The 25,664-nt window shown below is 43.7% G+C and overlaps 5 protein-coding genes across 5 annotated transcripts in view; 4 read left to right on the top strand and 1 right to left on the bottom strand.

Annotated features, from left to right (window-relative positions):
• Positions 1-1,220: 1,220 nt before the first annotated feature.
• Positions 1,221-5,101, top strand: LOC109477039 (galactose-3-O-sulfotransferase 3-like). The gene is made up of 3 exons (XM_019778063.1): positions 1,221-1,240; positions 2,302-4,486; positions 4,948-5,101. The coding sequence occupies exon 2, from the start codon at positions 2,339-2,341 to the stop codon at positions 3,824-3,826; it is 1,488 nt and encodes a 495-aa protein (XP_019633622.1). The 5' UTR covers positions 1,221-1,240; positions 2,302-2,338; the 3' UTR covers positions 3,827-4,486; positions 4,948-5,101.
• Positions 4,411-7,263, top strand: LOC109476890 (galactose-3-O-sulfotransferase 3-like). The gene is made up of 2 exons (XM_019777905.1): positions 4,411-4,431; positions 4,995-7,263. Exons 1-2 carry the CDS (start codon positions 4,411-4,413, stop codon positions 6,462-6,464), a joined length of 1,491 nt encoding a protein of 496 aa, XP_019633464.1. The 3' UTR covers positions 6,465-7,263.
• Positions 7,264-7,667: 404 nt separating this feature from the next.
• LOC109477037 (galactose-3-O-sulfotransferase 3-like) lies at positions 7,668-11,392 on the top strand. Its single transcript, XM_019778061.1, has 3 exons — positions 7,668-7,979; positions 8,527-8,648; positions 9,478-11,392. Exons 2-3 carry the CDS (start codon positions 8,551-8,553, stop codon positions 10,892-10,894), a joined length of 1,515 nt encoding a protein of 504 aa, XP_019633620.1. The 5' UTR covers positions 7,668-7,979; positions 8,527-8,550; the 3' UTR covers positions 10,895-11,392.
• A 952-nt stretch (positions 11,393-12,344) lies between these two features.
• On the top strand, positions 12,345-16,658 carry LOC109477029 (tripartite motif-containing protein 2-like). Its single transcript, XM_019778049.1, has 3 exons — positions 12,345-14,512; positions 15,080-15,269; positions 15,949-16,658. Exons 1-3 carry the CDS (start codon positions 12,917-12,919, stop codon positions 16,185-16,187), a joined length of 2,025 nt encoding a protein of 674 aa, XP_019633608.1. The 5' UTR covers positions 12,345-12,916; the 3' UTR covers positions 16,188-16,658.
• Positions 16,659-20,299: 3,641 nt separating this feature from the next.
• The window catches only part of LOC109476891 (protein Wnt-16-like), a gene marked incomplete at its 5' end in the record, with an annotated part of 42,575 nt that continues 37,210 nt past the window's right edge, over positions 20,300-25,664 (bottom strand). Inside the window, 4 exons of the mRNA XM_019777906.1 lie at positions 20,300-20,972; positions 21,582-21,688; positions 22,340-22,435; positions 22,956-23,054. Coding sequence (XP_019633465.1) covers positions 20,810-20,972; positions 21,582-21,688; positions 22,340-22,435; positions 22,956-23,054 — 465 coding nt within the window. The remainder of the gene's footprint in view (positions 20,973-21,581; positions 21,689-22,339; positions 22,436-22,955; positions 23,055-25,664) is intronic.

Raw genomic sequence — 25,664 nt, forward strand, 5'->3', positions numbered from 1 at the left:
GGACGGATCGTCATGATTTTTGGTATGTAGGTAGCTTACGTGATGCTTAATATAATTATGTGACAATTATGCAAATATGGATGTAATTTGCATAATTTATGGGGAAATTCTATAAATCACCTGCATTCCATGATAGGACAATTGAAGCTTGTGACATTGGTAATTGACAACGAGAAAAACACAGGAAGATATTGATTATGTTAATAATGACTTAATTTGCATAATTAATGAGAAAATTTTATAATTATGTAATGATAACTGCCTGGAATTTCATACTTGTGGTATTTGAAAGTTAAATTGAGGTGAACATCATTGAACATAATTTATTCAAATCAGGACTTCATTTGCATAATTTATTATGAAATGCTAGAATGCATTGTTTGTTAATATAAGACTGTCTTTTGGTTGAGATTATGATAAAAATGATATAATTCATGAAAATTAAGTTCCTATTTCTTAAATCAGGGGGGAATAATCTAATCTACAAATGTATAATTTGTCAGTCATAAAGATTAACATCATTTGGCAAAGGTATGAGATCGGGGAACTCTAGTTATTTATCTATTACGGGGTGTGAGGTATGCGACTTCCGTGGATCGCGGTTCTGCAATGTTAATGAATGAATGAATGAAGACCTTTAGTTTAGTGTACATTTTTTACCCCACTGGGATAACCACACAGGTCACATGATTACAATCACATTTTACTTAAAATATGACCGAAAAGTATGCGTCTATCACTGTCGTACAAAGGAAAATCTACGATAGAATGTACTTCGTCCTCTCTACTTTACGTAGATTATACTATTGGCAGATTCTTTGCCCTGTTAATATGAAGACGCCCATGCGTTCTGCATGACTGAACAGAGCTCTAGACGCCTCAGGCATCGTCAGGTCAAGCCAGTGCCCCAACTGGAGCCACACAGTTACGCACGCTTTCTCAGTAACAGTCGGCTTTTAGCCTCCACCAGGCCTTTCTACGGGAATACGGATCGTATGATTCGGCAAAAAAGAATTGGCCAAGGGAGTCCGGCCGCGGGGGGTAGTTTCTTTCCTATGACTGCGCGGCCTGTCAAACCTACAAGGCGGCCAAACTCCCCTGGCAATTATTCTCCTATATATAGCCAGCGTAGTCCATGGTCTGGTTGAGACCGTACTCGTCTTTCGTGTTTCAATTAGAAAGGCTGACTTCACGTTGGTTTTGAGATTTTTGTGGATTGTAGTGTCCTGTCGACATACTGGTAGGTACGAATTCTTATGTGTTTTCTTCTTCTCTTCTATGTTAGCATAGATATTGTTGTTTTTGTGTCAAATTAGGGCAAACCGCTACGAAGCCAATCAATGCCGAGTCATTAGTCTTTTGTGTCGTCCATTTTGTTTTTTTACGTCGTTGCTGGACACAAGTTGTCAGGTCAGTTGAAAGATATCGGTGGTTAACTTTTACGTGTAGCAGGTTGTCTGTGGCAGGTGTTTGTACACACAGAGCCTAAAACTTTGCTCTGAATATCATTAAATCAAATTTCATAGTTGATTACATGCATGTTTATGACAATATATATGTCAGAGTAGAAATCCCTGTTACCTGCTCATTGCTTTGTAATATGGGTCAACATAAAATTCTCTTCAAGAAGACTGATTTCATTTTCACAGAATACATGTTGGGCCAAAGTCGCAGAACCTTTTTTGCCCTTCTCGTTTTGACAGCTGTCAGCACATTGCTGTACCTTCATGTCCTGCTTACAAGGTGAGAAACTGTTTATCATATGCATGTAGTCGATAAAGCCTAATCTCCAAGCAGATCATACGGTGGCAAGGCAGTATTCATTTGTCAGAGGAGTGTCCATTAGCCACCGAAGGTGTAAACTCCTCTGGCTAATGGACACTGTCTTGCCACCGAAAGGGATCTGCTTGGAGATTAGATAAAGCCCCTGTCACACGTTCACGAATTTGGCCACCCGAACACTAGCCGAACGTCCCCCAACCATGGTTAGGAGTAGGTCGGCGCAAAGTCGGCTGGTGTTCGGCAAATTCGGCTACTAATATAAATTCGTCTGCACCAGTCGCATGTTTAAAAATGTCTGAAACTTTCGTGGGCTGGTCGGGAGGTTCGACAACTCTCCAAGCAGAGGTTGTGGGGAAGCTTGTGACCTTTCTAATATTAGTATGCCCTTTTTTCTGTCCCTACTGGAGAAACATTTTGTTTCGTCCTAATGGTACATAATCCAGCTTTAACGATGTTTCTTTAAGTTTCACCAACTTTGTAATGACGTCGTCACGCATTTAAATGAATTCCATCCTCCAGACATCATGACCGAAATCATTCATTGGCTAGACGGCAAATGGGCGTGGTCGTCAGAGGCAACGCATCCTCACTATTCAACCAATCATTCTCCAGACATCATGACCGAAATCATTCATTGGCTAGACGGCAAATGGGCGTGGTCGTCAGAGGCAACCCATCCTCACCGTTCAACCAATCACAGCCATCCACGTCATCAGTACCGTGGCCGACGTGTACAGAGAGGAGGCGCCTCGCTTTTGCTAAGAACCACAAAGTGGGCGGAGACACTGTCAAGAGGATCTTCGATCGATACGGGTACGTCAGGAAACTGAACATGGTCCTCCCACGTTCACTTGTGGTGAGTGGCATGTATCCGTACAAACTGGACCCGAAGTCCTACCTACCACCACCTCCCAACCAGACCTTTGATATGCTGCAATACCACACTGTATATGAAAGAGAACGGTACAGAGAAATACTCCCAAAGGATACTGTTTATCTGACTATCATTCGTGAACCATTAAGTCATTTCAAGTCCACTTGGAACTACTACAAACTGCAGAAAAGATTCCATATCGAAGATAGTGGACAAGACCCCATTCTGACATTTCTGGCCGACCCAGGCAAATATGACAAAAAGTGTGGCCATGGCCGCCATTTTCCCTACTGTTTTACCCATAATGCAATGTCTGCTGACCTCGGATTTCCGGAAACGACAAACAAGCGAGTGGTTCCCGGATGTGACCCGGAGGAGAGAGAGACCATCACCCGCGAATTTGTGCAAATCATCGAAGAAGACTTTGAACTTGTCATGTTGACGCAGTACTTCGACGAGTCGCTAGTCCTGCTGAAGCGACTGATGTGCTGGTCTCTAAAAGACATCCTCTACTTCCCGATCAACACTCGCAGCTACGCAAACAAAGAGACACAAATCCCACCCAAACTCCGACAGAACCACAAAGAATGGAGCTATGTAGACTACGCTCTCTACGATCGCTTCAATCAAACCTTTTGGAGGAGGGTAAATTCAGAGGGCAACGATTTCTGGGGAGAAGTGAGATATTTTAGACATATCAAGGAAAAAATGAGAGAACTGTGCAATGGTTACAAGTCGAGTAAACAATGCTCTGTTTCTTTCTTGTATTTTAAAGATTCTAGGTGGGGTCCAGGGTTTAGATTAGACAGGAACTTCTGTATGCTGGCAAAGAGAAGTCTCAAATGTCATTTATTGCTTGAGTCTGAACACGCAGCCAAGGCACTGGGTCTGAACCGTTCCAACATTACCAACTATTCAGACGTCGACTTTACACTTTTCCAGAAAGCTGTAAAATCGAGAAAAACACAAAAATCGAGAAAAAGACAAACAGAACAGAAGACTATTGATGTGGTTTTAGATAATTGCGCCTACTGTAATATGAGAAACTGTGGACCATTGGACTACCTGTCGCACTTCTACCATGAGGGTGATATAAACAGCGACACCTATCATGCAATTGTAAACAGGGAGCATCCAAACTTTGTCAGACAATGCAATATTAAAGGCTAACAAAACAATTTCACAGCAGTAAGAATTAGGGTTTAGTTTTGATAAGGATCTACAATTATCATCCACAATTATTAGGATACTTAGTTGTCATTCTTTCTGTGGTCCTACACTGATAAATGCAACACTGCATGACACACATGAAAATAAACTATATACAAGATATAGATACGCTGATATTTTAAAAATAGATAAGGAATATAAGAGATAACATGAGGTCCATATACACCAAATGTAACATGATTATTGGACTCTCACGACTTCAGATCATTTCGGGTGTTAGACATTCTGTATATACAGAAAGTGTTTTTTTCTCAGCATGTTGGGTTTCGGAAGGCTGATGATTTCGATGATCTGTGTTGATATTCATCATGTACATGTACATACATTATGCCTTTCTGGTCTGAAATTTCGTACCCGAATGGCTATGCTACCAGCCTAACCGGTTTGACAGCTCACCATGTTATCTTGTCACGTGTCTCTAACTAGAGTAGATTTAATCAGCTTGATGTCAACGGATCAAACCAGTTGGAATTCCTCAACACGTGCATTTATGTAGAAGCAGAGCCAACATTCTGATGTAACAGATGCTGAGGAGGGACAAGGAGGTGCAGATCGAGCTAGGGCAAGGAGAAAATCTAAACTACTAGTACCAGTTAAAATGTAAGTATACACGTACCGACCCTCTTTGTACAAGGTACATGTAATACTCTCAGACAATCGTAGGTCTTCAGGCTACATACATAACTCCTAACCAAGACAGACAATTCTAGATCTAGATACAGTACCTATGAAAGGTTAACTCGGGGCTCGAAAATACTTGTTTTGCATACCTGCACTGGTGCATACATATGTTGAAAATTACCTGCACCAGACAAATTTTTGACTAGTTCTGTCAGTTCATTTTAGGCCCTTTTCCCACTTTATCCAGCTTCGATCCGGATTAAAGCCGGATTAAAGCGAATCTATTCGGCTCGATTCAGGCAATTTTATCCTAGTGGGGAAATGGCAATAGATACGCTGAAGAAGAGTGGTGAATGCCACTCAAAACGCTGGAAGTAATCTCAGTAATTTATCCAGTATTAGAGTTTGAATTGTCTTTGAACATGTTCCCGTGTTTCCAGACTGACTGCATGTGTACCATGAGGCGACTTGACCGTGCTTTCTTCAGCCTGGTGGCCCTCGGCGTAGTCTACATCTTCATATACTCCTGCGAGGTACTACAGGGTCCAAGAAGGTATTACAGTTCAAATCTTCATACTTTCCTTACATATCTGCCCCAAAAGACCACAACTCACAACCAATACATTTCGACGAAGAGTACAACACATCTGATACACTATGGCCAAAGTGCACTCCAAAGAAACGGATTGCATTGTCTAAGAACCACAAGGTCGCCGGAGATACTGTTAAGAACATCTTGCACCGGTTTGGTTACGTTCACAACCTAACCTTCCTTCTGCCAAGACCGTTCATGCCGAGTAGAGCTTACCCTAGAAACTTTTCTTCAGAAGTGTTCATGCCCGTGCCGAACACCACCCCGGCGGACATGTGGGTGTATCACGCGGTGTATGACGGCGACTGGCTCCGCGCACGCCTCCCACCCGACACCGTCCGCCTCACGATCATCAGGGAGCCTCTAGCGCACTTCAAGTCCGTTTGGAACTACTACAACATACAGAGGAGGTTTAAAATTCCAGGGAACGGTACAGACTCCATCTTTGCTTTTCTGGAGAATCCTCTGAAGTATGACCAGCGGTGTGGGCACGGTCCGCACGCTCCACTATGCCTCACGCTAAACTCCATGGCGGTGGACCTCGGCTTTCCAATAGACTCGAACAAGAAAGTCCTTCCCGGTGGAGACCACGAGGAGAAAGAACGAATTACCAAAGATTTTGTCGAAAAGATCAGCCAAGAGTTCCCACTGGTCATGCTCACCGAACAGTTCGATCTTTCTTTGATACTCCTAAGGAGGAATATGTGCTGGTCTCTTAAAGACATTCTTTACTACAAAGTCAACAGTAGGCAGTATGACTACAAGGAAGTGGACATCATAGGGAGTCACAAACAGGCTCACCGAGAATGGAGTTACGTGGACTACGCTCTTTATGACTTCTTCAATAGAACGTTTTGGGAAAGGGTTTCGAAGGAAGGTGACAGCTTTTGGGACGAGGTGAAATTCTTCAGGTACGTCAACGAGAAGATGAGGGAACACTGTGATGACATTGTGTGGGGAAACGCATGTTCTCGCCACGGCTCGAGTTTGGTAGTCTCTGACACAAGATGGGGGCCAGGGTTCACCATTGATCGCGAATTCTGCTTACTGGCAAAGCGGGGACTGGTGTGTCACTACTCCATCCAGGCCGAGAGGAACGGGAGAATGCTGAGCATGGCACCACATTCGGGTACTGATACGTTACAGGCCATTCGGAGGGACGCGGTGTACAGAGAACACTGTGTGTACTGTAGGACTCAGTGGTGCCACCCTCTCGACTATCTAACGCACTTCTACAGGGATGGCTACATCAGCCGCACTGAGTACATGTTAGCGAGAAGAAAGAACTTTCCTCGCTCGCTGAGGAAGTGTCGACTTCCGCCCAAAGTTCTGTCACCATCCGATAGATACCTGCACTCTGTATGATCCCACCTGTCGTCTGTACCCAAATTTGCGACTTAGCAAGATCCGCGGCTTCTGTGACATCAGGTTATGTAGATGGCACACGTGATTCGGTGAGCAGTGAATCATAGGTTGCAGAAGTCTGTGGCGCCCCCCGTCTCTGTTGAGGATGGCTGTGACTCTCTAATGCCCTGATGTAGATGGCCTCTTTAATACCTCGTTCAAAGAAGTCGATTTCAGAATGACTTCTAGAACTCTACCAACACAGGTGAACTTTCAAGATATACTATAGGTTAGTAGTCATGTTACAATTTTTGTCCATCCAACTATCTGTTTAATACTGTGAGTCAGCATATCGACAGAAATGTTGTTTACATAACCAAGTTCAAGGTAGCACTGGATATACGATTTATGAATTGCAATAAAAGTTATAAAGTCTCCAATCACCGTATCTGGACCGTACATTGATATCTCAAATGTATACATTGTAGTCAAAAGGCATTTGATTGAAGCATATCTAGTACCATGAAAAGAGAAGGGTAGATATGGAGATTTGTCAGTTACGTGTAGCAAACAGTAGACCAGGTAAGTTCGTCATGTAAAACCCTCTCATGACCCACTCGTTCCCCTCACGTCCGTCACCATGGAGACAGGAACCGGTTGGGTAGGAAATGACGTCACGGGCCAAATATGCTCTCCAAGCAGATGTTGGTGGAGAGGATGCTTTCTATCACATGCCCCGTTTTCTGTTCCTACTCTCCACCATGGCTACTGAAACCGGTGCATAAGATAAAAAGTTTAGATAGAACATTTCACAGAATTAAAATATAAATAAGAAAACTTTATGCTGCCCCACTTGGTGTCAGTTGCCTCTACTATTATTATAAAAATAGCCAGAGTTTGATCATTTCATTATTAAATCTCCAAGTAGCCTTACTTACTAGTGGCATATGATGTTTTTTGCATTTTTATTTACCACTGTCATGGCCTTTTTATGTTTACCGAAGGAAAACATATTGTTTTTACTCAGTTTCTTCCTCTTCTGTTCCAAACACTAACCTCGCTGACCTGGCCAATGACATGATTTGTTGATGTCTGTCACCATGGTGACTGGTGTTGGGTTACATAATGTTGCAATTTCATGGTATGCTCTGCTCCTGTCACCATATGTACTAGTAGTACATGTATGTGAATGTGAGTACGAATTAACAGAGCAGACCATGTCCAAAGGTAAACATTATGCATTTGATTTGCAAATGTTACGTCTCTAGTTTATGTTCATTTTTTGCCCACTGTCAATTGCCACCAATTAATCAGTTCTACCTTTTTGTACGTTAGAAATACATTGTAGACCAGACATGTACTTATTCCCACGCCTAGTAGAATGTCCCCAGGCTTTTTAATTGGCTTCACGTCACTCTGAATGAAGACATGATTCAATGACCGACCTTGGTCTCGCCTATACCAGTGTCTCACCGATCTAGGCCACATCATGTGATTCGACGCCTCAAAAACGTTGATCCATACATGTATACATAGGTAAGGCTTTTATTTTTCCAGGGCATGAGTTCTATTTTTCTCTTGTTGACTTGGCCTACATTGAAGAGACCCTTTTGCCTCGAGTGCGGGACAAAAATGGACGCTAAATACGTTTAACAACGGTTGGGTTGACAGGATAATGCAAGACATATAAATTCTCATTATTTTGCAAAGAATTTCTCGGAACTGAGTGATAGTTTCTGCATATACGAATATTTTCTAGAGCCTATTTTCTAGAGCCATATCTATGCCAGAAAACAGACGCGTGGTCGAGGTGTCATTTCAATGACCTTGGAACACACAATCTGTAATTTACTATGTCGAATGGCAAGTGGTTATTTAGACTGGGCGTTGTACAAAAGACAAATATACTACATGCATACGTACAGACAGCACATAGGTTTGAGTGTGGATACAAAAGGTAGTAGATTTCTTTTCAATGGACTTCAACTTTTACGATTCGTAAGGCAAGCTATGTCACTAGCCAGTGACCACGTTTGTACTACTAAGTACTAGTCCTTTTTTCCACGTATATATTTCTTCACAGGTTGTATGACGAATCTTCACCACAATGGCTCGTAAGAAAGACCTGAGATTTCTCTCCTGTCTCGTTGTATTCATGGTCATGTGCCTGGCCATGTACTTGGTCATACTGAGTCAGCCAAAAAAGTAAGTCATTCATATGATTTATAATGTACATAACGCAGTTATACATGTATATAGGCTCACAAGGCTGTTAGAATGAAACCGTCGAAATCATTAATTTTGACCATAATTTGGGATTTTTTCGGAAAGGTTTTATTTTTGCAGTGAAAAGAGTACTGTACGTGGTTCAAATGGTAGTATATTGTTGTTTTGAATCGTCATACGGGACGGTATAATTCTATAGCCATAAGAACCCGTCGGACGACAAGCGACTCCATATTGAGGACAAAGGTCAGATCGGTGTCAAACCCCTGACGTGGGCAGTTCACGTTAATTATAGCCTCTACCAGGCTTCAGAAGCGGCTGGGAAGAGTAGAAATTGGCCAAAAAGACGAATAACATGCCAGGGGAGTTGTTCCGCCAAATTAGGATAGTGGGCAAACTGTACTCCTTTAGCGGACCAACTCCTCTAGAATATTTTCTGCCTATTTGGTCAATTTCTTCACTCTTTCAAGCCGCTTCTGAAGCCTGGTAGAGGCTATCCCTTTATTACAGCAGAAGTATGGTTTCACGGATTTTGAAATCACTTCCAGACAAGTACAGTTACAAATTCACCATTTGTTTTATTACTTGCACAGCTGACTGCAGTATTTGGTAAAAGTTTAGGTTAGAATTATCAGTCAGTCAAACCTGCCCAAGGCGACCACCCAGGGGACCGAACAAAAGCGGTCACATTGAACAGGTGGCCAGCTTGAAGAGGTGGTCGCCTTGGACAAGCTTGTGCAAGGCGTTTGAAAATTTTCGCCAGCAAAGCATTTTTCATTTGTTGACAATTATTTGTGTTATATTCCAGGCACGGTCACAAACCGTCTAAGAAACACCTCATCCATAAAAAGTCGCGTTCAGAGAGTCAGCCGAGCCCAGCAAGCTTGTCGCACAACAACAATGTCCTCCCCCAACAAAAATCACATCCTCAACAGTGCACAGAGAAGAAGCGGATTGCGCTGTTGAAAAATCACAAAGTCGGAGGCGACACGGTCAAGAACATCCTGAACCGATACGGCTACAACAAGAATCTTACCTTCCTCATCCCTAGAAGCTTTGCTCCGAGCTTAGCTTATCCCTACAATCTCAACCCGAACACGGTCATAGGCCGCCCTCCCAACAAAACATACGACATCTGGGTCCACCATGCGGTCTTCGAGAGAGACGTCTTCAGGAAATATTTTCCGAACGATACCGTCTTCTTAACCATCTTAAGGAATCCGCTGAGTCACTTCAAGTCAGTGTGGAACCACTACCAACTTAGGAAGAAATTCGGCATCCCAACGACTAAGATAGACTCCATTCTTATGTTCCTGCGAGAGCCGGCTATATACGATCCTATATGCGGTCACGGGTCACACGAGCCACTGTGCTTTACACAAAACTCCATGGCCGCCGATCTCGGCTTTCCACTGAAAGACAACGAAAAACTCCAGTCATTAAAAAGCGAGAAGACCAGAATGGCGATGGCTCAAAAGTTTGTACAGAGAATTCAAGAAGACTTCCCGTTTGTCATGATTATGGAATATTTCGATGAATCCTTGGTGTTACTGAAACGAATGATGTGCTGGTCTATGAAGGATATCGTCTACTACAGCGTCAACTCTAAGAGATATTCGTACAAGCACGTCGAAATCGAGGGGAAAGACAAGGAAAGACACGAGGAGTGGAACTACGTGGACTATGCCCTCTACGACCACTTTAATAAGACGTTTTGGCAGAAGGTGGGAGAGGCGGGGAACGGTTTCTGGGAGGAGGTCCGTTTCTTCCGGATGGTGAACGAGAAAATGCGAGATCACTGCGCCGCTTTGATCCAGAAGGGTGCCCCGTGTTCTCGGTACGGAGCTACGCTTGAAGTCAGCGACACACAGTGGGGACCAGGCTTCACAATAGATAGGGAATTCTGCTTGCTAGCCAGGAGGGGACTGAGATGCCATTTTACATTACAAGCAGAGAGGTTAACTAGAGCTCTCGGTCTCAGAAGCAAAGGAACACACAAGAGCGCTCTAAATGCAGCAGAGAAGGAACTAAACCGCCACTGTAATTACTGTCAACTTAAGATTAGGTGTAACAAGGAAGACTACTTGGCCCACTTCTACAGAGAGGGTTATATCAGCGCACGGCAGTACGGTGAATTCAAGAAAATTTCCTTTCCTAAACTTTCAAGTTGTTCACTCCCTCCTACAGTACTGAGACCGGAATCCCAACAAAAATTAACTCGATAAGAGTAAATACTCTTCTTATAAGAGCGTAAAAGGGTAAAATAAATTAAAACTATTAAACCTAATAAAATATAAATAAAATGAGCAGATGTATGAGCAGATTAGGTATATGTTTATGCTATATGAATACATATTACTACAAAAACACACATTCGATTCAAAAGTCCATTCATGTTGTAAAATTAAGTCTATTTACGAAGAATCAAGCTCTAAGCTATGGGAGAGAGTGGGTGAGCTCTACATTTGGGCCTGGCGAAATGTGTACGTACTGCAGAAATCGTTGCCATTTTTAGAAACCAACGTATCCGTCCGTGGCGACATTCAGTTGTGACGTCTGCGAATGACAAGTTTTTTTATTATTTCCCAGACGAGACAAGTTGCACGTGTTACATGACTAGACGGTCTGTGCTACACGTACTACCTACTACACACATTATTACCAAAACATACATGTACGTCATGGTATGACGGACACCGTCTTCACATTCCAATGCAGCCGATTCGCACCGTCACTCTGAAAGCTGGGAACTATGCAAACCCTAGCCTCCATAGCATGCCAAAAACTGGGGGGTTTGGGGGCCCGGGTCTTCATGGTCTTTGGGAGCTTTTATGTGCTATTTTCTGATTGCATATAGACAACATAGCCGGCCTGGTTGAATTAAACCCGTTTTTAGAACTGGGCTGATCAGAAAACAGCCGCCACCAAACCTCCAGTTCTATAAGCCTGTTACGGAGGCTATGCAAACCCAAGCCTAATCGTTACGGACGACAGAGAAAAAATATGATTGAATTTGTTTAACGCGACCGTAGCTTTCTTTTACACAACACGCACCCAGACCCGAAACTAGTAGTGTTTGGTAAAATCCTGTCACACATAGCCAATCAGTGGAACACTGCCAACCAGCAAACGAACCTAAACCCCCTCCCACCCAACCATGGTTAGGAGTAGGTCGGGAGCAAGGTTGGCTATGGATGGTTGGTGTTCGACGAGGTTGGGTACTTTTCGGCTACGCCAGCTGAGTATATGTTTCAAAATATCTGAAACATTCGGCTGTGGGCTCTAAGTGTGGACGGGAGGTTCGGCCATGGTTAGCTGATGGTATTCGGGAGTAGGCCAATAGTGTTGGGGGGTCAAATTTGATTTCAATTTGACTCAAATTTGATTCGATTCATGTAGAAAGGTAGTCGTGGCCTACATCTGGTCAGACTGCTCCCGAACGTCAGCCAACCTTAGTTGGTTGGTGGCCGGGGAAAGGTTCTGACTGTGTGTGAGAAACAGGAGCGAGCTCGAGTAGAAACAGATAAAAATCCCTGGTCCCGGGCCGGGGTTCGAACCCACGACCAAACCCGGGCACCAGTCCACATGCCGACGCTCTAACGATTCGGCTAAAAGGTCTAGACCCATATATTGGCCGGGTCAGTTGGTGGCGCCTATGAATCGAACCCCCCACTGTTACATGTATAACAGGGGCTTAATAAAGGACATAACACAGACAAATCTTCAATAGAACTACTAACCCCAATTATCAGTAACCATGGATAGGATACAAACAAAGCCTCGGGCCTACATGTATAATCACTGGCCTAATGCAAAACTAATTACTAGTCTTCAAAAACGCCCTCTAAACCACGCACATGTTGTTTACACTGTCCTATATTTCTGATTTCATCAGGCGAAGTTTAACGTCAACACTTGTATGTGACGTCATACAGGTGTTTACGTTTACTCTGGTCTACTTCCGCTGAAGCTCTAGTCAGCAGGACGGGCGTGTAGAAAAGATTTTGCGCTTAGCAGTGTTTATCTTGTGCGAGCTGGAACTGAGCTGGGAGTTGAGCTAGGATTCATTTTGTAGACTGAAAAACTGGTTTGATGACTGTAGCTTGCATGTCCGACTCGCCCGGTAGACTGTTTTTCGTGTGACATTTGGTATTTTCACCTCGCTCAAAGCAAACAGAGAAGCCTTTCAGTAACTCCACACTTCTTCACTTCACGGAATTCTGCCAGCGGTGACTTTTGACCCCGCAATGAACAATCGGCGACCGGTGCGCTCTGACACCGAGAGGATGGCGTCCAACATTCTGTCCCATATCACGGAAGAGTTTCTTGTCTGTCAGATATGCCTGGAAGACTACGATCGGCCGAAGATACTCCCGTGCCTGCACACCTTCTGTCAGGGGTGCTTGGAGAAGCTACCGGCGGGCAAAGCTGCGAAAGGGCCCGGGAGGATTTCCTGTCCCACCTGCCGACAGAGCGCGACCCTTCCCAAAGATGGCGTCCGCGCCCTGAAAGACAACTTCCTAGTTACAAAACTGAGCGACGTGATGAAGCAAACGTCAGATTCGGCACAGGAGGGGCTGGGAGAGGCCCGCTGTACGACGTGCGAGGTGGATGTGTACGCTACCTCGTACTGCGTAGACTGTCCCGACTACCTGTGTCAAACCTGCGCGACTAGCCACTGCCGCCCCAAGCCTACGCGGTCGCATCGAGTCGTCACTCTGAAGGACCTGAAGTCGGGGAAAGTGCTAGTGTCGGCGAGAACGGCCGAGCCTTCGAAGTGCTCGATTCACAAGGAGGTGCACAAGTTCTACTGCGAGACGTGTCGCCAGGTGATCTGTCTGCACTGTGTGGTCACCACGCACAAGGAACACAGGTACGTGGAAGTAGAGGAAGCGGCGGGGAAGGAGAAATGTGTTATGGAAGGGCTTCTACGTGGCGTGAAAAGAGGCGCCATCCTGCACGACATTTGGTTGCACGAGTTGCGAGAATGCGGGGAAAAGTGGGAGTCGCAAGTAGAGAAGATGACGAAAGACATTGCGAGGCAAGCGGACGCCATCATCGGTACGGTTCAGAGGCTAAGGGACCAGCGTCTCGCCCAAGTTCGCTCCCTCCACGAGGCACGACAGAAACAGCTAGCGTCTGCCACCAACACCGCCGACACACGTCTGACACAAGCAAGAAACACTATCCAGTTTGTAAGCCACCTGTTAGTCAACGGAAACCCGGTCGAGCTTCTGAACGTAGCGGAAGGCGTGAAGGAAGAACTCCTCAAACAATCAGACAAGAACGTACGAACACACCTGTCCTCCACGAAAAGTTTCAAAGAATTAAGTTACAGCCCAGCCTCTCTCGGTCTGGAGGAAGAGATAGCCAAACTTTTGGGTGACTTGAAACAGAAAGACGTGGACGTCGAGGTACCTCCCGTCGCTGGATTGCAGATTAGAGCTAACGCTTCACTCAGTCACTGCAAGGAGGTCAAACTGTACAAGGCGATCGGGAAAGCGGGGAAGGAAGCGGGAGAGTTTGACTCGCCGCTGTGCATCGCCATCACGGGCGGGCAGGACGTCGTGGCTACCGACTACCGCAACAAGTGTCTACAGGTGGTCGACAAGGAAGGAGGCTTCAAGCGGAAGATTGACCTCGGTTTTCAGCCCGAGTGCGTGACGGCGTTGGACAATGGCGAGCTGCTGGTGACGGGAGACGGGCCGAAGGTGCACGTGATGAACAGTGAGGGGAGGGGCGAGCGGGTCATCCACGTGCGGAACGTGGCGGAGAAGGACACAGTCGGCGGCGGGATCGCGGTGGACGGCCTGGGGCGCATCGTGGTGACCGTCGGCTGGCAGGTTGGAGTTTGAATTTACTGAGATACCCTTTAGCCCCTTTAGTGGCTTTATGATACCCTTTACCCTTTAGTGGCTTTATAATACCCTTTAGCCCCTTTAATTGCTTTGAGATACCCTTTGGCCCTTTAGTGGCTTCAAGAATCCCTTTAGCCCCTTTAAAATTGCTTTGAGATACCATTTACCCCCTTTAGTGGCTTTAAGATACCCTTTAGCCTATTTAGTGACTTTGAGATACTCTTTAACCCCTTTAGTGCCTTTGAGCTACCCTTTAGCCTATTTGCTACCCTTTAGCCTATTTAGTGGTTTCGAGATACCCTTTAGTAGCCTTAAGTCTTTAGTTAAGATGCCAAATATCATCACAACCCACAATGGTCTTAAGTTGTACTGACCAAAAGTATACGAAAACAGACACATACACACACACACACTACATTTTTATGTAGGTAATCACGGGAGTCTTTCTTTTAAAGAGATCGAATATTTCAATTTTTTGTGCAAAATATTTGTACATAATGCCCCTTGAAACTTTCACGGTATACTCATAATACTGCATTCCACACCCGGCAGGTGTTCGTGCTGCTGCCGAACGGCACGCCCGTGTGCGAGTTCGGAGATCGGGACTTCGGCTACATCCTCCGAGTCGCCACCGACAGCAGGAACCACGTCATCGTCAGCGACATGCGCAACAACAACGTCAAGGTGTTCGACCCGGACTACGGCATCCTCTTCAAGTTCGGGAAGCACGGATCCGGGGACGGTAAGTTCTTCTTCTTGTTCTTGAGAAGATACTGTCAAGGGTACCAGAGTATACGGTGCAATTTTACGGAATACAGTGCACTTTTACGGAATACAGTACAATCGTATTAGTATACAGTACAATTTTACGGAATACAGTCCAATCGTATCAGTATACAGTCCAATTTTACGGAATAAAGTTGCAATCGTATTAGTATACAGTGCAATTTTACTATTAAAATTGCACTGTGTACTAGTAAAATTGCACTTTATACTAATACGATTGCACTTTATTACGTAAAATTGCACTGTATAATGATACGATTGTACTGTATTCCGTAAAATTGCACTGTATACTAGTAAAATTGCACTGTATTCCGTAAAATTGCATGTATTCCGTAAAATTGCACTGTATACTCTGGTACCCCTGACTGTGCAACACCCCTCTGTTTGGTTAAGACGCACAGCACAGGGGGGAGTGGTTTTTGAATGGGGTAATGTAACATTAGTTTTGGAAGCTATGGATTGCATTAATTTTTGTCTGTTATCTTCATATAAAAGTGGAATTCGTCTTCAATACCCTCCTTGCATGTAAGATGAGTTTCGACCGGTAGGGCTACTTTGTGTTGCCTCGCTTTGTATAATACATGTATTGTGAGTCTGCTTGCTATTCTTCTGTTTCGTAATGTGCCCCACCCTAGGTCAGCTGGATCACCCCATGGGACTGTACGTGGACGGAGACGACAACATCATCGTGTGTGACTCGCACAACCACCGCGTGTCGCAGTTCGATCGGGACGGGCTGTTCGTGAGACACCTGCTGACGCGGGAGGACGGGCTGCACTACCCCTGGGGACTCACGCTGATGCATGACGGGAAGATGGTGGTGTGCGACATGAACAGTAAAAACGGACGCATGAAACTCTTCTCACTGAAATAGAGATGTTATGAGGAATAAACTGTTGTAAAAATCGAAAGAATTTGACGCACCGGAATTTTCTTTCGGTCTTCGCCAACTATCTGAACCAGTTGCTGTAGACAGTTTTTTTTGGCGCATGTGTGACGTCAACATGGGTCAAAGTATGTCGGAAGTCTGTACCGGCCCCCGTCCCGGTTGACTGAGGAGGTTAGTGTGCTGATGTCATACGTGCGAAAACAAAATGAACTGTAGTGCTGATGAAGACTGAAAGATTCGAAAAATTCCGGTTCTTTTGAGTTCCCATGATGTAACTCAGATAAAATTTCTTGTTAAATGGAGATGTTTTTATAAAGGAATGAATAAGTACGTGGAACAACGCCAAGCCAAGGCTCTATAATGTTCAAAGTTACTTATAGTTTTTAGTGTCTTCTCTCTATTATTTAGTTACTAGCGTTGCAATTTGTGGATTAGTGTAGTCTCTTTCTCAGAATTGTTGTTATGGGTTCACCACACCACGAAGTGGTGGTGAACCCATATTGCTTTTTCTGATGTTTCTTCTTCTTCTTCTCCTCCTGCCATTTTTTAAATGGATTCAGCTTCTTCATTTTAGGGACTAAGGTCCTGAAATTTGGTATGGAGGTACAGTGGGCAAATACCCCTTGGCGCTTTTTAAATTTTTGTGATACAGGCTTTTAGAATGGTTTTATTTGAGTTTTTTGGCTGTGTTATAGCAAATGTATTACTGTGTTAGTGTGCCGTGTTTACCACGTCTGGGCATGAGTCATCACAATGGAATGCAGGGCATCAACCAATAGGCATGCAGCTTTCCTCTATACTTCTTGCTGATTGGCTGTTGGGATTTAACTTGATTAACACCTGCACAGAGCATTTCCACCTGCACAGAGCATTTCTTGCTGATTGGCTGTTGGGATTTAACTTGATTAACACCTGCACAGAGCATTTCCATACTGACAGTATGTCTTTATTCAAGTGTTTTGGTAGGTATTTCAAGCTTTTCTGCTCCAGCATTGGAATGCGGGGCATGAACGTTTTTTTTTTTATTTTGAAAATCAACAGTTTGCATTATGCAATTAAAAATCCTAACCAATAAAGTAGGGAATAGCTATCCAACTGTTGTTTTAGTTGTATGTTACTTCATATTATAGTTATATCAATGTAAATCATTGTTTTCCCTTATGTTTCTCATTCTTTCCCTGCCATGTCGTAAAATGTGGTGAACCCATCGCTGTATTTGCTCCAAAGCAAATATTGGCCTTTCTAGTTTTTGCATAGCCTTTACCAGGCCTCAGAAGGGGCTGGAGACAAGAGAAATTGACCACTGAATATGCAGTTGATATGCCATGGTACGCTTTAAGGAGTACAGTTTGCCACTCCCGAAGCCTGGTAGAGGCTAGTTGTTGCCATACACCATAAATCCCACACTTCAAATCACGTTTTAAGACGACCAAAGAATATTTTGTTTGTACATTGTATTTGTATCTATATAGCCGGTATAACCACCACTCGGCGTAACAACACCAGCAACATCCATACAGCCAAATAGCACAGTAAGATATATAGATAATATATACTACTAGTATGTACTGCATATACCAGTAATACAGTGTATGTCTCAGTATTGTATTGACTTCAGTAAACTAGACTTACTCTGCTGACCTTTGAGATGTACCATCAGACATAACATCTTTTGGCTGTTTGCCACAGATAAACAAAGCTTAGGACTGTTACCTAAGGTATTGCACCAACACACGCAGGTACTTGCGTGCAGCCTATATACCCACACCATGTCTTACGCACAAAGTTCACAATGTTATCTATGAAGGCTTGTAGTAAACAACTGAAGCGTTAGGGGATTTACATGAATTAAGCTAACTCTAAAGGTTAGCAATCTGAAATATGTCAGTGTAAACAGGAATTACGTACTATCGGACGTGCACATGTTTTCAAACGTTTGTATATTTTCAATCAATGTATGGAATCACACGTAGCTGTCGTTGTATTTATGATTCTCCAAAGTAAAATGTATTTCAAGAATGTTTCCATTTTCTTTGAAGTCCATGTTGTGGAAAAGAAGCTTTCAAAGCTTTCTAAACAGTTCTGGTAAGTCCAACTATCCCCGACATTACTGATGTGAAGAACCGTCAACAGTTGCCAGGAGATTGGATTTCGTGGGCTAAATTCTGAAGCATCTTAGGGCATACGCCACCCAGGTGTTTCGTTAAGGCACCCAGTGCAATTTCAGTCCGACAAAAAGCAAAAAATAAAGATTCTTGATAAGGAAATCTGTCTTAAATTGACGTTTACTGCTCGAGGGAAGGCATACTAGATACGGCGGTCAGAGTTCTAATAGCCCCCCCCCCCAAAAAAAAGTCGACCGCTCCCGCCCGCAAAGGAGGCTGATTGGCCTGTAGTTAATTTGATTACCAAATTCAAATTTTGCTCATGATGAACAGGTGGCACATAGACTAGCCTATGAAACACGCCATTCCAAGATGGCGGGTGTGCATGGAAAGAACGAACTTTCTGTCCAATTCCGCCCAGGAAGACGCACCACGTCCGCTTTTGGGCGGTAAGTTGAACTTGACTTTGTCTTAGGCACTATCTGTACTAATGTAGACAAAAATCCTTGAAATGAAATGAGGCAAAACACAGAATTTCGAAACTTACGAGCACCAACTCGTCCCCAGGATTTAATGCTGCACTTAGTCAATCAACCGCAGGGAGCGCTGCTGTGCGGTCTGATGAGTGTAACCTCTCGGAATTCGTCGACAAATCTTTGAACACAGGTCAATGAATAGCTTAGATTCGATGCATGTGAGGCTTAAATTAATGATCCTCAAATAGAAAGACGTTTCCATGCGAATTTCCGTTCGTTATTATACAAGATTCTACTTTGTAAACAAACCACAGCGGAGAGTTTTTAACGTACGTAAGCCGCCCGCTCCCGGAACGCTAATTTGCTGGCATTTCTTCGTTTGAAATAGCCCCCAAACAAGTGAGGTGCCCCTTAATTTTTTTGTAACAATAAATAGTTTATTTCTTGCTACCACCAATTGTTTATTTTTTGGTACCACCAATAAATAGGTATTTTTTGGTACCACCAATAAATACATGTAGTTTATTTTTGGTACCACCAATAAACAGCTAGAACCAGCCTATGATACGAAACAAGCAACCATTTTCCGTCACAGATATCAGTATGTTATCACAGGTATGATATAGGGTTACTCCTTAAAAATGACGAGGAAATTGTCTTTGAAAGTCCAGTTTTACTGGTCTGGAATCGCTTTGGTCGCCTTTAAACACCGTCTTGTTTTTCCTTTGCAGACGATGCTTTCACAATTACACTAACTGTTGCTACTCTCTGTCGTATATACATACACACAAGAGCACACACACACATCCTTTCGTCGTATCTTTGCGTTTAATATTCGGCCGACGGCCATCAAAATACATTATCTCTCTTCAATATATACATCGTTTTCAACACAAATAGATGTCGTTCATAATTTCATGACAGGTTCCCAATTAAAAAACAAAAACAAAGAGAAACGGTCCAGAAACGGCTTCTGGAAGGCGTGCTAAATGTACAGATCTACATGTAGTGTTCTACGGAAACTTCAGTTTTATATATCTATTACCTGTCATGTAAAGGTGTTGCATACGACACATGGAAAGAAAGAAGTACCCATACAAGGATAAATTATATATAGTACGAGCGTACGTCTGCTTGTATGGTCTCACGGATGTCTACAGATATTTGAAATATATATAAAGTTGAACTTATAACATTACAGTTGACGTGCCTCGGCGTGGAATAAAAGGTTTCTCTGCTGGAATTGCTGGGGGTCATAACTGAATCTATTTACAAATGGTATATTCTACATCCTGAGATTCAAAAGTTGCGGGAAGTTGCGAAAGTTTGCAGTGTTAAGGCAAAGTTTAGCCTGTACCAGGCTTCAGAAGCTGGAAAGAGAGTAGAAATTTGCCAAATAGACGGATAATATACCAGGGAGTTGGTCCACTAAAGTAGTACAGTTTGTCGCTTCCAAAGCGGACCAACTCCCCTGTCTATTTGGCCAATTTCTGCTCTTTCCAGTCCCTTCTGAAGCCTGGTATAGGCTAGACTGTTATCAGCCGATAGAATGTACAGAAAATCTGATGATGTCTTGTGGGCCCATCGCTTGGTCGCGAGTTATCAGTGGAAATGTCCTTCCATACATACACGTCTGTTGTATAATGACTGATGGCGGGGTTCAATCTCAATTGCTGCAATAATACAATGTCCCGCTAGGTGGCGTTGAAATGTTGCTGAGAGGACACCATCATGACCATGTCATTCCTTCCCACTGAAGATGGCCATTTCTCTTACACAACATGGCACGCCAGTTGGTTTCTTTCTGTCCGAGGAAACTGGCGGATTGAAAGCCAAGTACATGTAGAACACTTGGAAGATCAGATCCAATGGACATAATTCTTTAAGACAGTGAATTCTTTCTTAATGACTATAATTCTGACTTACGAAGTCTTATGTTATTTCTTTCTGGAAGGGGTGGATATAGGCAGGCTTTTCTTTCCCGCCAGGCACGGTAGAATGTACAGGAGTGTTGTTGCAGGTGTTTTTATTTACAGGTGTGTTTGTCTATGATGGTCTCGCAGGTGTTACACTTGACGTAACAGCACCAGACGAACTTACAGCCGCACCTCTCCACGAACCGCACCACCTGCGTGTTGTAGCCCCGCCCACAGCACAGCAGGTTGCAGCTGTCCGGACCCGTGGACGTCCTGGAACAGCAACGGGATAGTCGTTGATGAAGGTTAGACATCAAGGTAAACAATATTCAAAGACAATTCAAAGTCTACTATTTCACTAAGTGGGAATGTGGGCATAGATGAGTGTCAGCAAAATTCCAGAGCTGTGAGACATTCCTGTGAACATGTGCACAAAAATTCCTGTACAATTCCTAGAATTCTTGCTGACTGCACGCAATACTGTACTATTAGGCTCGCCCCTTAGGCGTCACCAAAATAAGCATGTTTCAAGTGACATCCACCACTCTTCTTCAGCGTCACTAAAATGAACTGACAGAACTAGTAAACACTAATCACATTGGCAGTCTGACCAAAGTGCTGTGGACACGTGGTTTGTTTTCGCACGTGTGACGTCAACATTATTTAAAGTGCGTCGGAAGTCGGTACCGCCCCCCGTCTCGGTTAAGAGAAGGTTAGTGTGCTGATGTCATGTGTGTGAAAAAAGCCAACAGTCTGCAACACTTGGGTCAGACAGCTGATAAAGAGGTTTGGTCGATAATTTTAGTAACGTGTACTCAACAACATCTTTCTAGAACACCAAGTAAACTAACACTCTTCTGTTCAGTTGCAGAGAACTCCTACCTGTTGCACTCTCTACCCCTGGTGCCGAAGATCCCACGTTTCTTGTCCGACTTGCAGAAGTTTGGAGATTTCTCAAGATAAACCAGCTCATCGTCACCGATAGGAACCTATGGAGGGAGAACGTCGAAGAAGCTTAGACACCAAGGTAAGAAAATAGTTGAGAAAACTCTTGTCTCTCCTGTCTAGTTTTCCATCTTTTTTTTTTTAAATTTTGTTATACCCCAATTAAAAACGGCCATATATAGCCACAGCAAGCAAATCTTATGGATGACATCCTCCGCAGATATCCAATGCAATGGAGCGCGCAAAAACATGGCGGGCAAGATTCCTACATTTTGAATTTTTGACATCATAAACCTTGTTGAACAGGAATAAAAGGAACGGGTAAAGTTTGACCATGGTCCTATGATAACCATAAACCAACAAAACTTGATGCCACAACCAACAGGTTGTAGAAAAGAGCTTGTGGTACCATCAAGGGCTACTAATACACTGGTTACTCAGGGAAATAAATTGCAATCACGCAAAGACTAAAATATTTCAATTTTTGGTGGAAAAATGTTAAATAATGCCCCTTGTAGAGCCCCTTAAGATGCCAGTGGTTAACGTAAGGTTCCACGTCTGTGCAAGGTCTGCTTATGGTAGGGTTATGCTATGGTATAATAAATGTATCTTTTATTAGGATACCAACTGGTGTTCGATACACAGAACGTTTAATCTTGAAAACTTCTAAAGTGAAATGTTACGGAGTTAGTTACCTTCCGGCTCAGTTTCTGTTTCCGCCGAAGCCTCCGTCTCGTCTTCCGCAGGATGGGGACTGACGTCATGTACTTCTTTTTCAAGAAATCCCCGACCTGGTGAAGGTGATAGCAGATAATATAGTATCATAACTACCGGTACAGATGAACTACCATGGTCCTTAAGTGTGTGTGTGTGTGTGTCTACGTGATCTTGAAAGAGAAAACGGATTGTTTCTACGGATTGTTTGATAGTCTTCAAATATCAGTTATCAACCAAGAATGGAGGTACGTCGGTGAAGGTTAGACATCCAGGTTACGCCAAAAAACAGTTACTCGAGCAACTGGATATGATTTTGTTGACCGTTTCCAAAATCATATCCAGTAACTGTTTTTTGGCAAGAATGGAGGTGTTCAAAAACTCGTATTCCCCAAAAACTATCGTTGCCAACATGTACGTTTAGGGCATCGTCACTATAAATCTTTAAACTACTACTGCAGTTAGATGTGCAAAGGTTGGGTGTAACAAGTGGTTAGGTGTAATATAGCTAGCTGCCACCGCGCCGCGTGCCTGCGAAGCTGGTGTTAGGGTTATACCTGTTATACTGATACAGATACAGATTCATGCGAAACTCACCCGTTTGAAGCTGGGCAACGTTTTCCAGCAGGTCTTGACTGCGCATGATCCGGACACGCCATGACACCTGCACTTGACTGACATCTGCTGCTGTATGGCCTGTAACACACCAGAAAAAAACTTTTAATGGATACATTCTTCATAAACCAAAAGTAGAAAAACAAATGCATAAACATAAGCAGATGCATAATGTTTACCGTCGCATATGGTCACCTCTGTTAATTCTTACTCAAACACATTCATATACTAGTATATGGTGACAGGAGTCTAAATCCCTCCTGCTATAAAGTTGCAACATGATGTAACCCAACACTAGTTACCATGGTGGACAGACTTCTGGTTCAGGTCATTGACCTTATTTGTTTGGAGAAGAAGAAGAGGAAGAAACTGAGCAAAAACAATGTTTCCCATCGGTGAACATGAATAGCTGGCAAAAAGTAGCACAAAGCATGATGACACGTAGGAGTTCCATGAAACGTAACTGTATGAAGTCTGTCTTCCAAATGATTCCTACTATTATAAACTTGTGGTAGTGTGAAGTGGTCATGACTCAGGAGCGTAAACGACATAAGCGGACGTGAACGAGCGCCGCCTGTCAACTTACAACAGAAGTGCAGTATATGCATTCCATTTTCTCTCGTGAAGGTATTTCGCCTACTCAATGGCATCCATACGTAACGCATGTCTGCAGGACTTCACGGAATGTACCCGAGACCTCATTATCGGATAACTGCAAAATATCTGGGAGTATCTTCCATTGTGAAGGCGACTACAGCTAGTTTGTCAGAAAAATGAGTTCCCCTCCCCTGTAAAATTGTCCCTTCAAGCAGGGATCTCCTCTTTATTGTGTGTAACTCTCCCTAAGAATAGCAACACTCTTTCCTACAAATTTAACGGATAAGATTCGTTGTAGAAAAGTTGGGAGGGGCGTCACGAAGCACGATAATTTCTATGGACTCTAAATACACTTGGCCACAACCTCTGATGCCCAGGCCTCGGTGTACAATAGGCGCAAATCGTAGGAATCAACCTGTTAAAAGTTAGCTATTATAAGGTAACAATGCAGCAACCTTAGGCCATATTTAGGACATGTTTAACTGTCATGGTTCCATTCAACAGAGTATTGGGATATCGTAAAGATAGATAAAGCTGGTACTAACCCCCCTAGGTGTTGTTCCGTAATCCTTGCTGGCTTTTACGATAAGCTCGAAAAAAGAGCAATGTCATTATTTTTACGGTGTTTTCGTGGATACGGCATATACACACACAAGTCGGTTCTAGATACCCGGTCACCCGTGTCAAAGACACTGACACGTTAGACTGTGGCAGGAATGTCAGGTATGTGCAAGAAGAGTCATCCCATGATAAAAATGCCGGCTGTTTGTTGTTTATTTATCGAAATAAACAGACCAACGAGGCGTGAGGAATTAGTAATTTTTCTCATAGTTGAGTGCTGAACGTTTATGGCTAATATGATATGCTTACAAAATTGTGAATTAACGTTATACCCATTTTCAAAGTAATTGTTAACGTCACACAACCGACGTCCTTCGAGCTGTATGGTACAAGGGCGAGGTCAAAGCAATCCCAAAATCTAAATCTGGCAAAACAGGCACGCCAAAAATAAGCGAACGGGACAAAGGTCTTTATCCTTGGAAACATTCCTTTGAGATCTTGGTATTTTCTTACCAAACTTAGGTTAAGTCGCAAGAGGATTGCAGGTGTCTTCGGGTGGATTTGGCGACATGTTAGTGTTCCGAGTGCGACCAATGTCAGATGCAATATTCCGAAAACTACGCTGCAAAACGGGACTAGTCTGTCCAGATTTTTATAATAGGTCACGCCTATCTTTCAATATAAATCGAATCGAATTTGAGTTAAACTTGAATTAAATTTGACTCCCTGTCACGCCCAGGCCCCTACATCCAACCACCAGTCAACCAGTTCACAAACATGGCCCACTTCCGAATGGGTTCAACATTTTGAAACATTTGGCTGGCGCGTCCGAACAGTAGCCAATTTTACCAAACACCCGCCACACACAGCTCCCGACCTACTCCCAACCTACTCCCAACCATCTCCCAACCACATCGGGTTGGGAGGAGTTCGGCAGTGATTGGGAGACCATATACATGTACGGCTATGTGTGACAGGGATTTGGGTGAGGGAAAAAGTGTTTTATTCTTAGTAACGACGACGACATAGCCTGGTTACCAAACCTATTATAGCTACCGAGTCCTACAGCCTATCTGCGGAGAGGATGTAGGACTCGGGAGCTATAATAGGTTTGGTAACCAGGCTAACGACGACACCCCACGACACGGTACGACGGTCCGCAGCGGCGCGGATCCTGCCCCTAATGTGTCCCTGGGACAGACGCGACCTTTCCTGGGAACACGACATTTGTCAACATGTGTGACTGTGTATAGTACAAACATGAGGGGACCACCGGCGGACAGAGCAAAACTAGGAGGTCCACGTCTAGCTAGCTCTATACGATTTACCACAGCCTGGTGTCCAGTCTATCGCGGCTGGAATGGCTCTCTTCAGAGCTCAACTGGCCGCCAGTCACCAGACTCCTTTGAATAAATAGTAGAAATCTTTTTAGGCCAATTTCTACTATTAATTCATCCTGCAAAGGAGCCTGGTGGAGACTAGCCAGTCACCGACCGACTGACCAACACATTATACACAAAATAGTGCCAACCA

The sequence above is a fragment of the Branchiostoma belcheri genome, unplaced genomic scaffold, assembly GCF_001625305.1.
Source record: "Branchiostoma belcheri isolate BF01 breed outbred unplaced genomic scaffold, Haploidv18h27 scaffold4, whole genome shotgun sequence".
NCBI lineage: Eukaryota > Metazoa > Chordata > Leptocardii > Amphioxiformes > Branchiostomatidae > Branchiostoma > Branchiostoma belcheri.

Coding starts and splice junctions, on each gene's coding strand:
- LOC109477039 (XM_019778063.1), top strand. CDS start 2,339: ATGGGCGTGGTCGTCAGAGGCAACGCATCCTCACTATTCAACCAATCA.
- LOC109476890 (XM_019777905.1), top strand. CDS start 4,411: ATGCTGAGGAGGGACAAGGAG. Junction 4,432..4,994: donor TGCTGAGGAGGGACAAGGAG/GTGCAGATCGAG, acceptor TGCTTTCTTCAG/CCTGGTGGCCCTCGGCGTAG.
- LOC109477037 (XM_019778061.1), top strand. CDS start 8,551: ATGGCTCGTAAGAAAGACCTGAGATTTCTCTCCTGTCTCGTTGTATTC. Junction 8,649..9,477: donor ATACTGAGTCAGCCAAAAAA/GTAAGTCATTCA, acceptor GTTATATTCCAG/GCACGGTCACAAACCGTCTA.
- LOC109477029 (XM_019778049.1), top strand. CDS start 12,917: ATGAACAATCGGCGACCGGTGCGCTCTGACACCGAGAGGATGGCGTCC. Junction 14,513..15,079: donor TGGTGACCGTCGGCTGGCAG/GTTGGAGTTTGA, acceptor CACACCCGGCAG/GTGTTCGTGCTGCTGCCGAA. Junction 15,270..15,948: donor GAAGCACGGATCCGGGGACG/GTAAGTTCTTCT, acceptor GCCCCACCCTAG/GTCAGCTGGATCACCCCATG.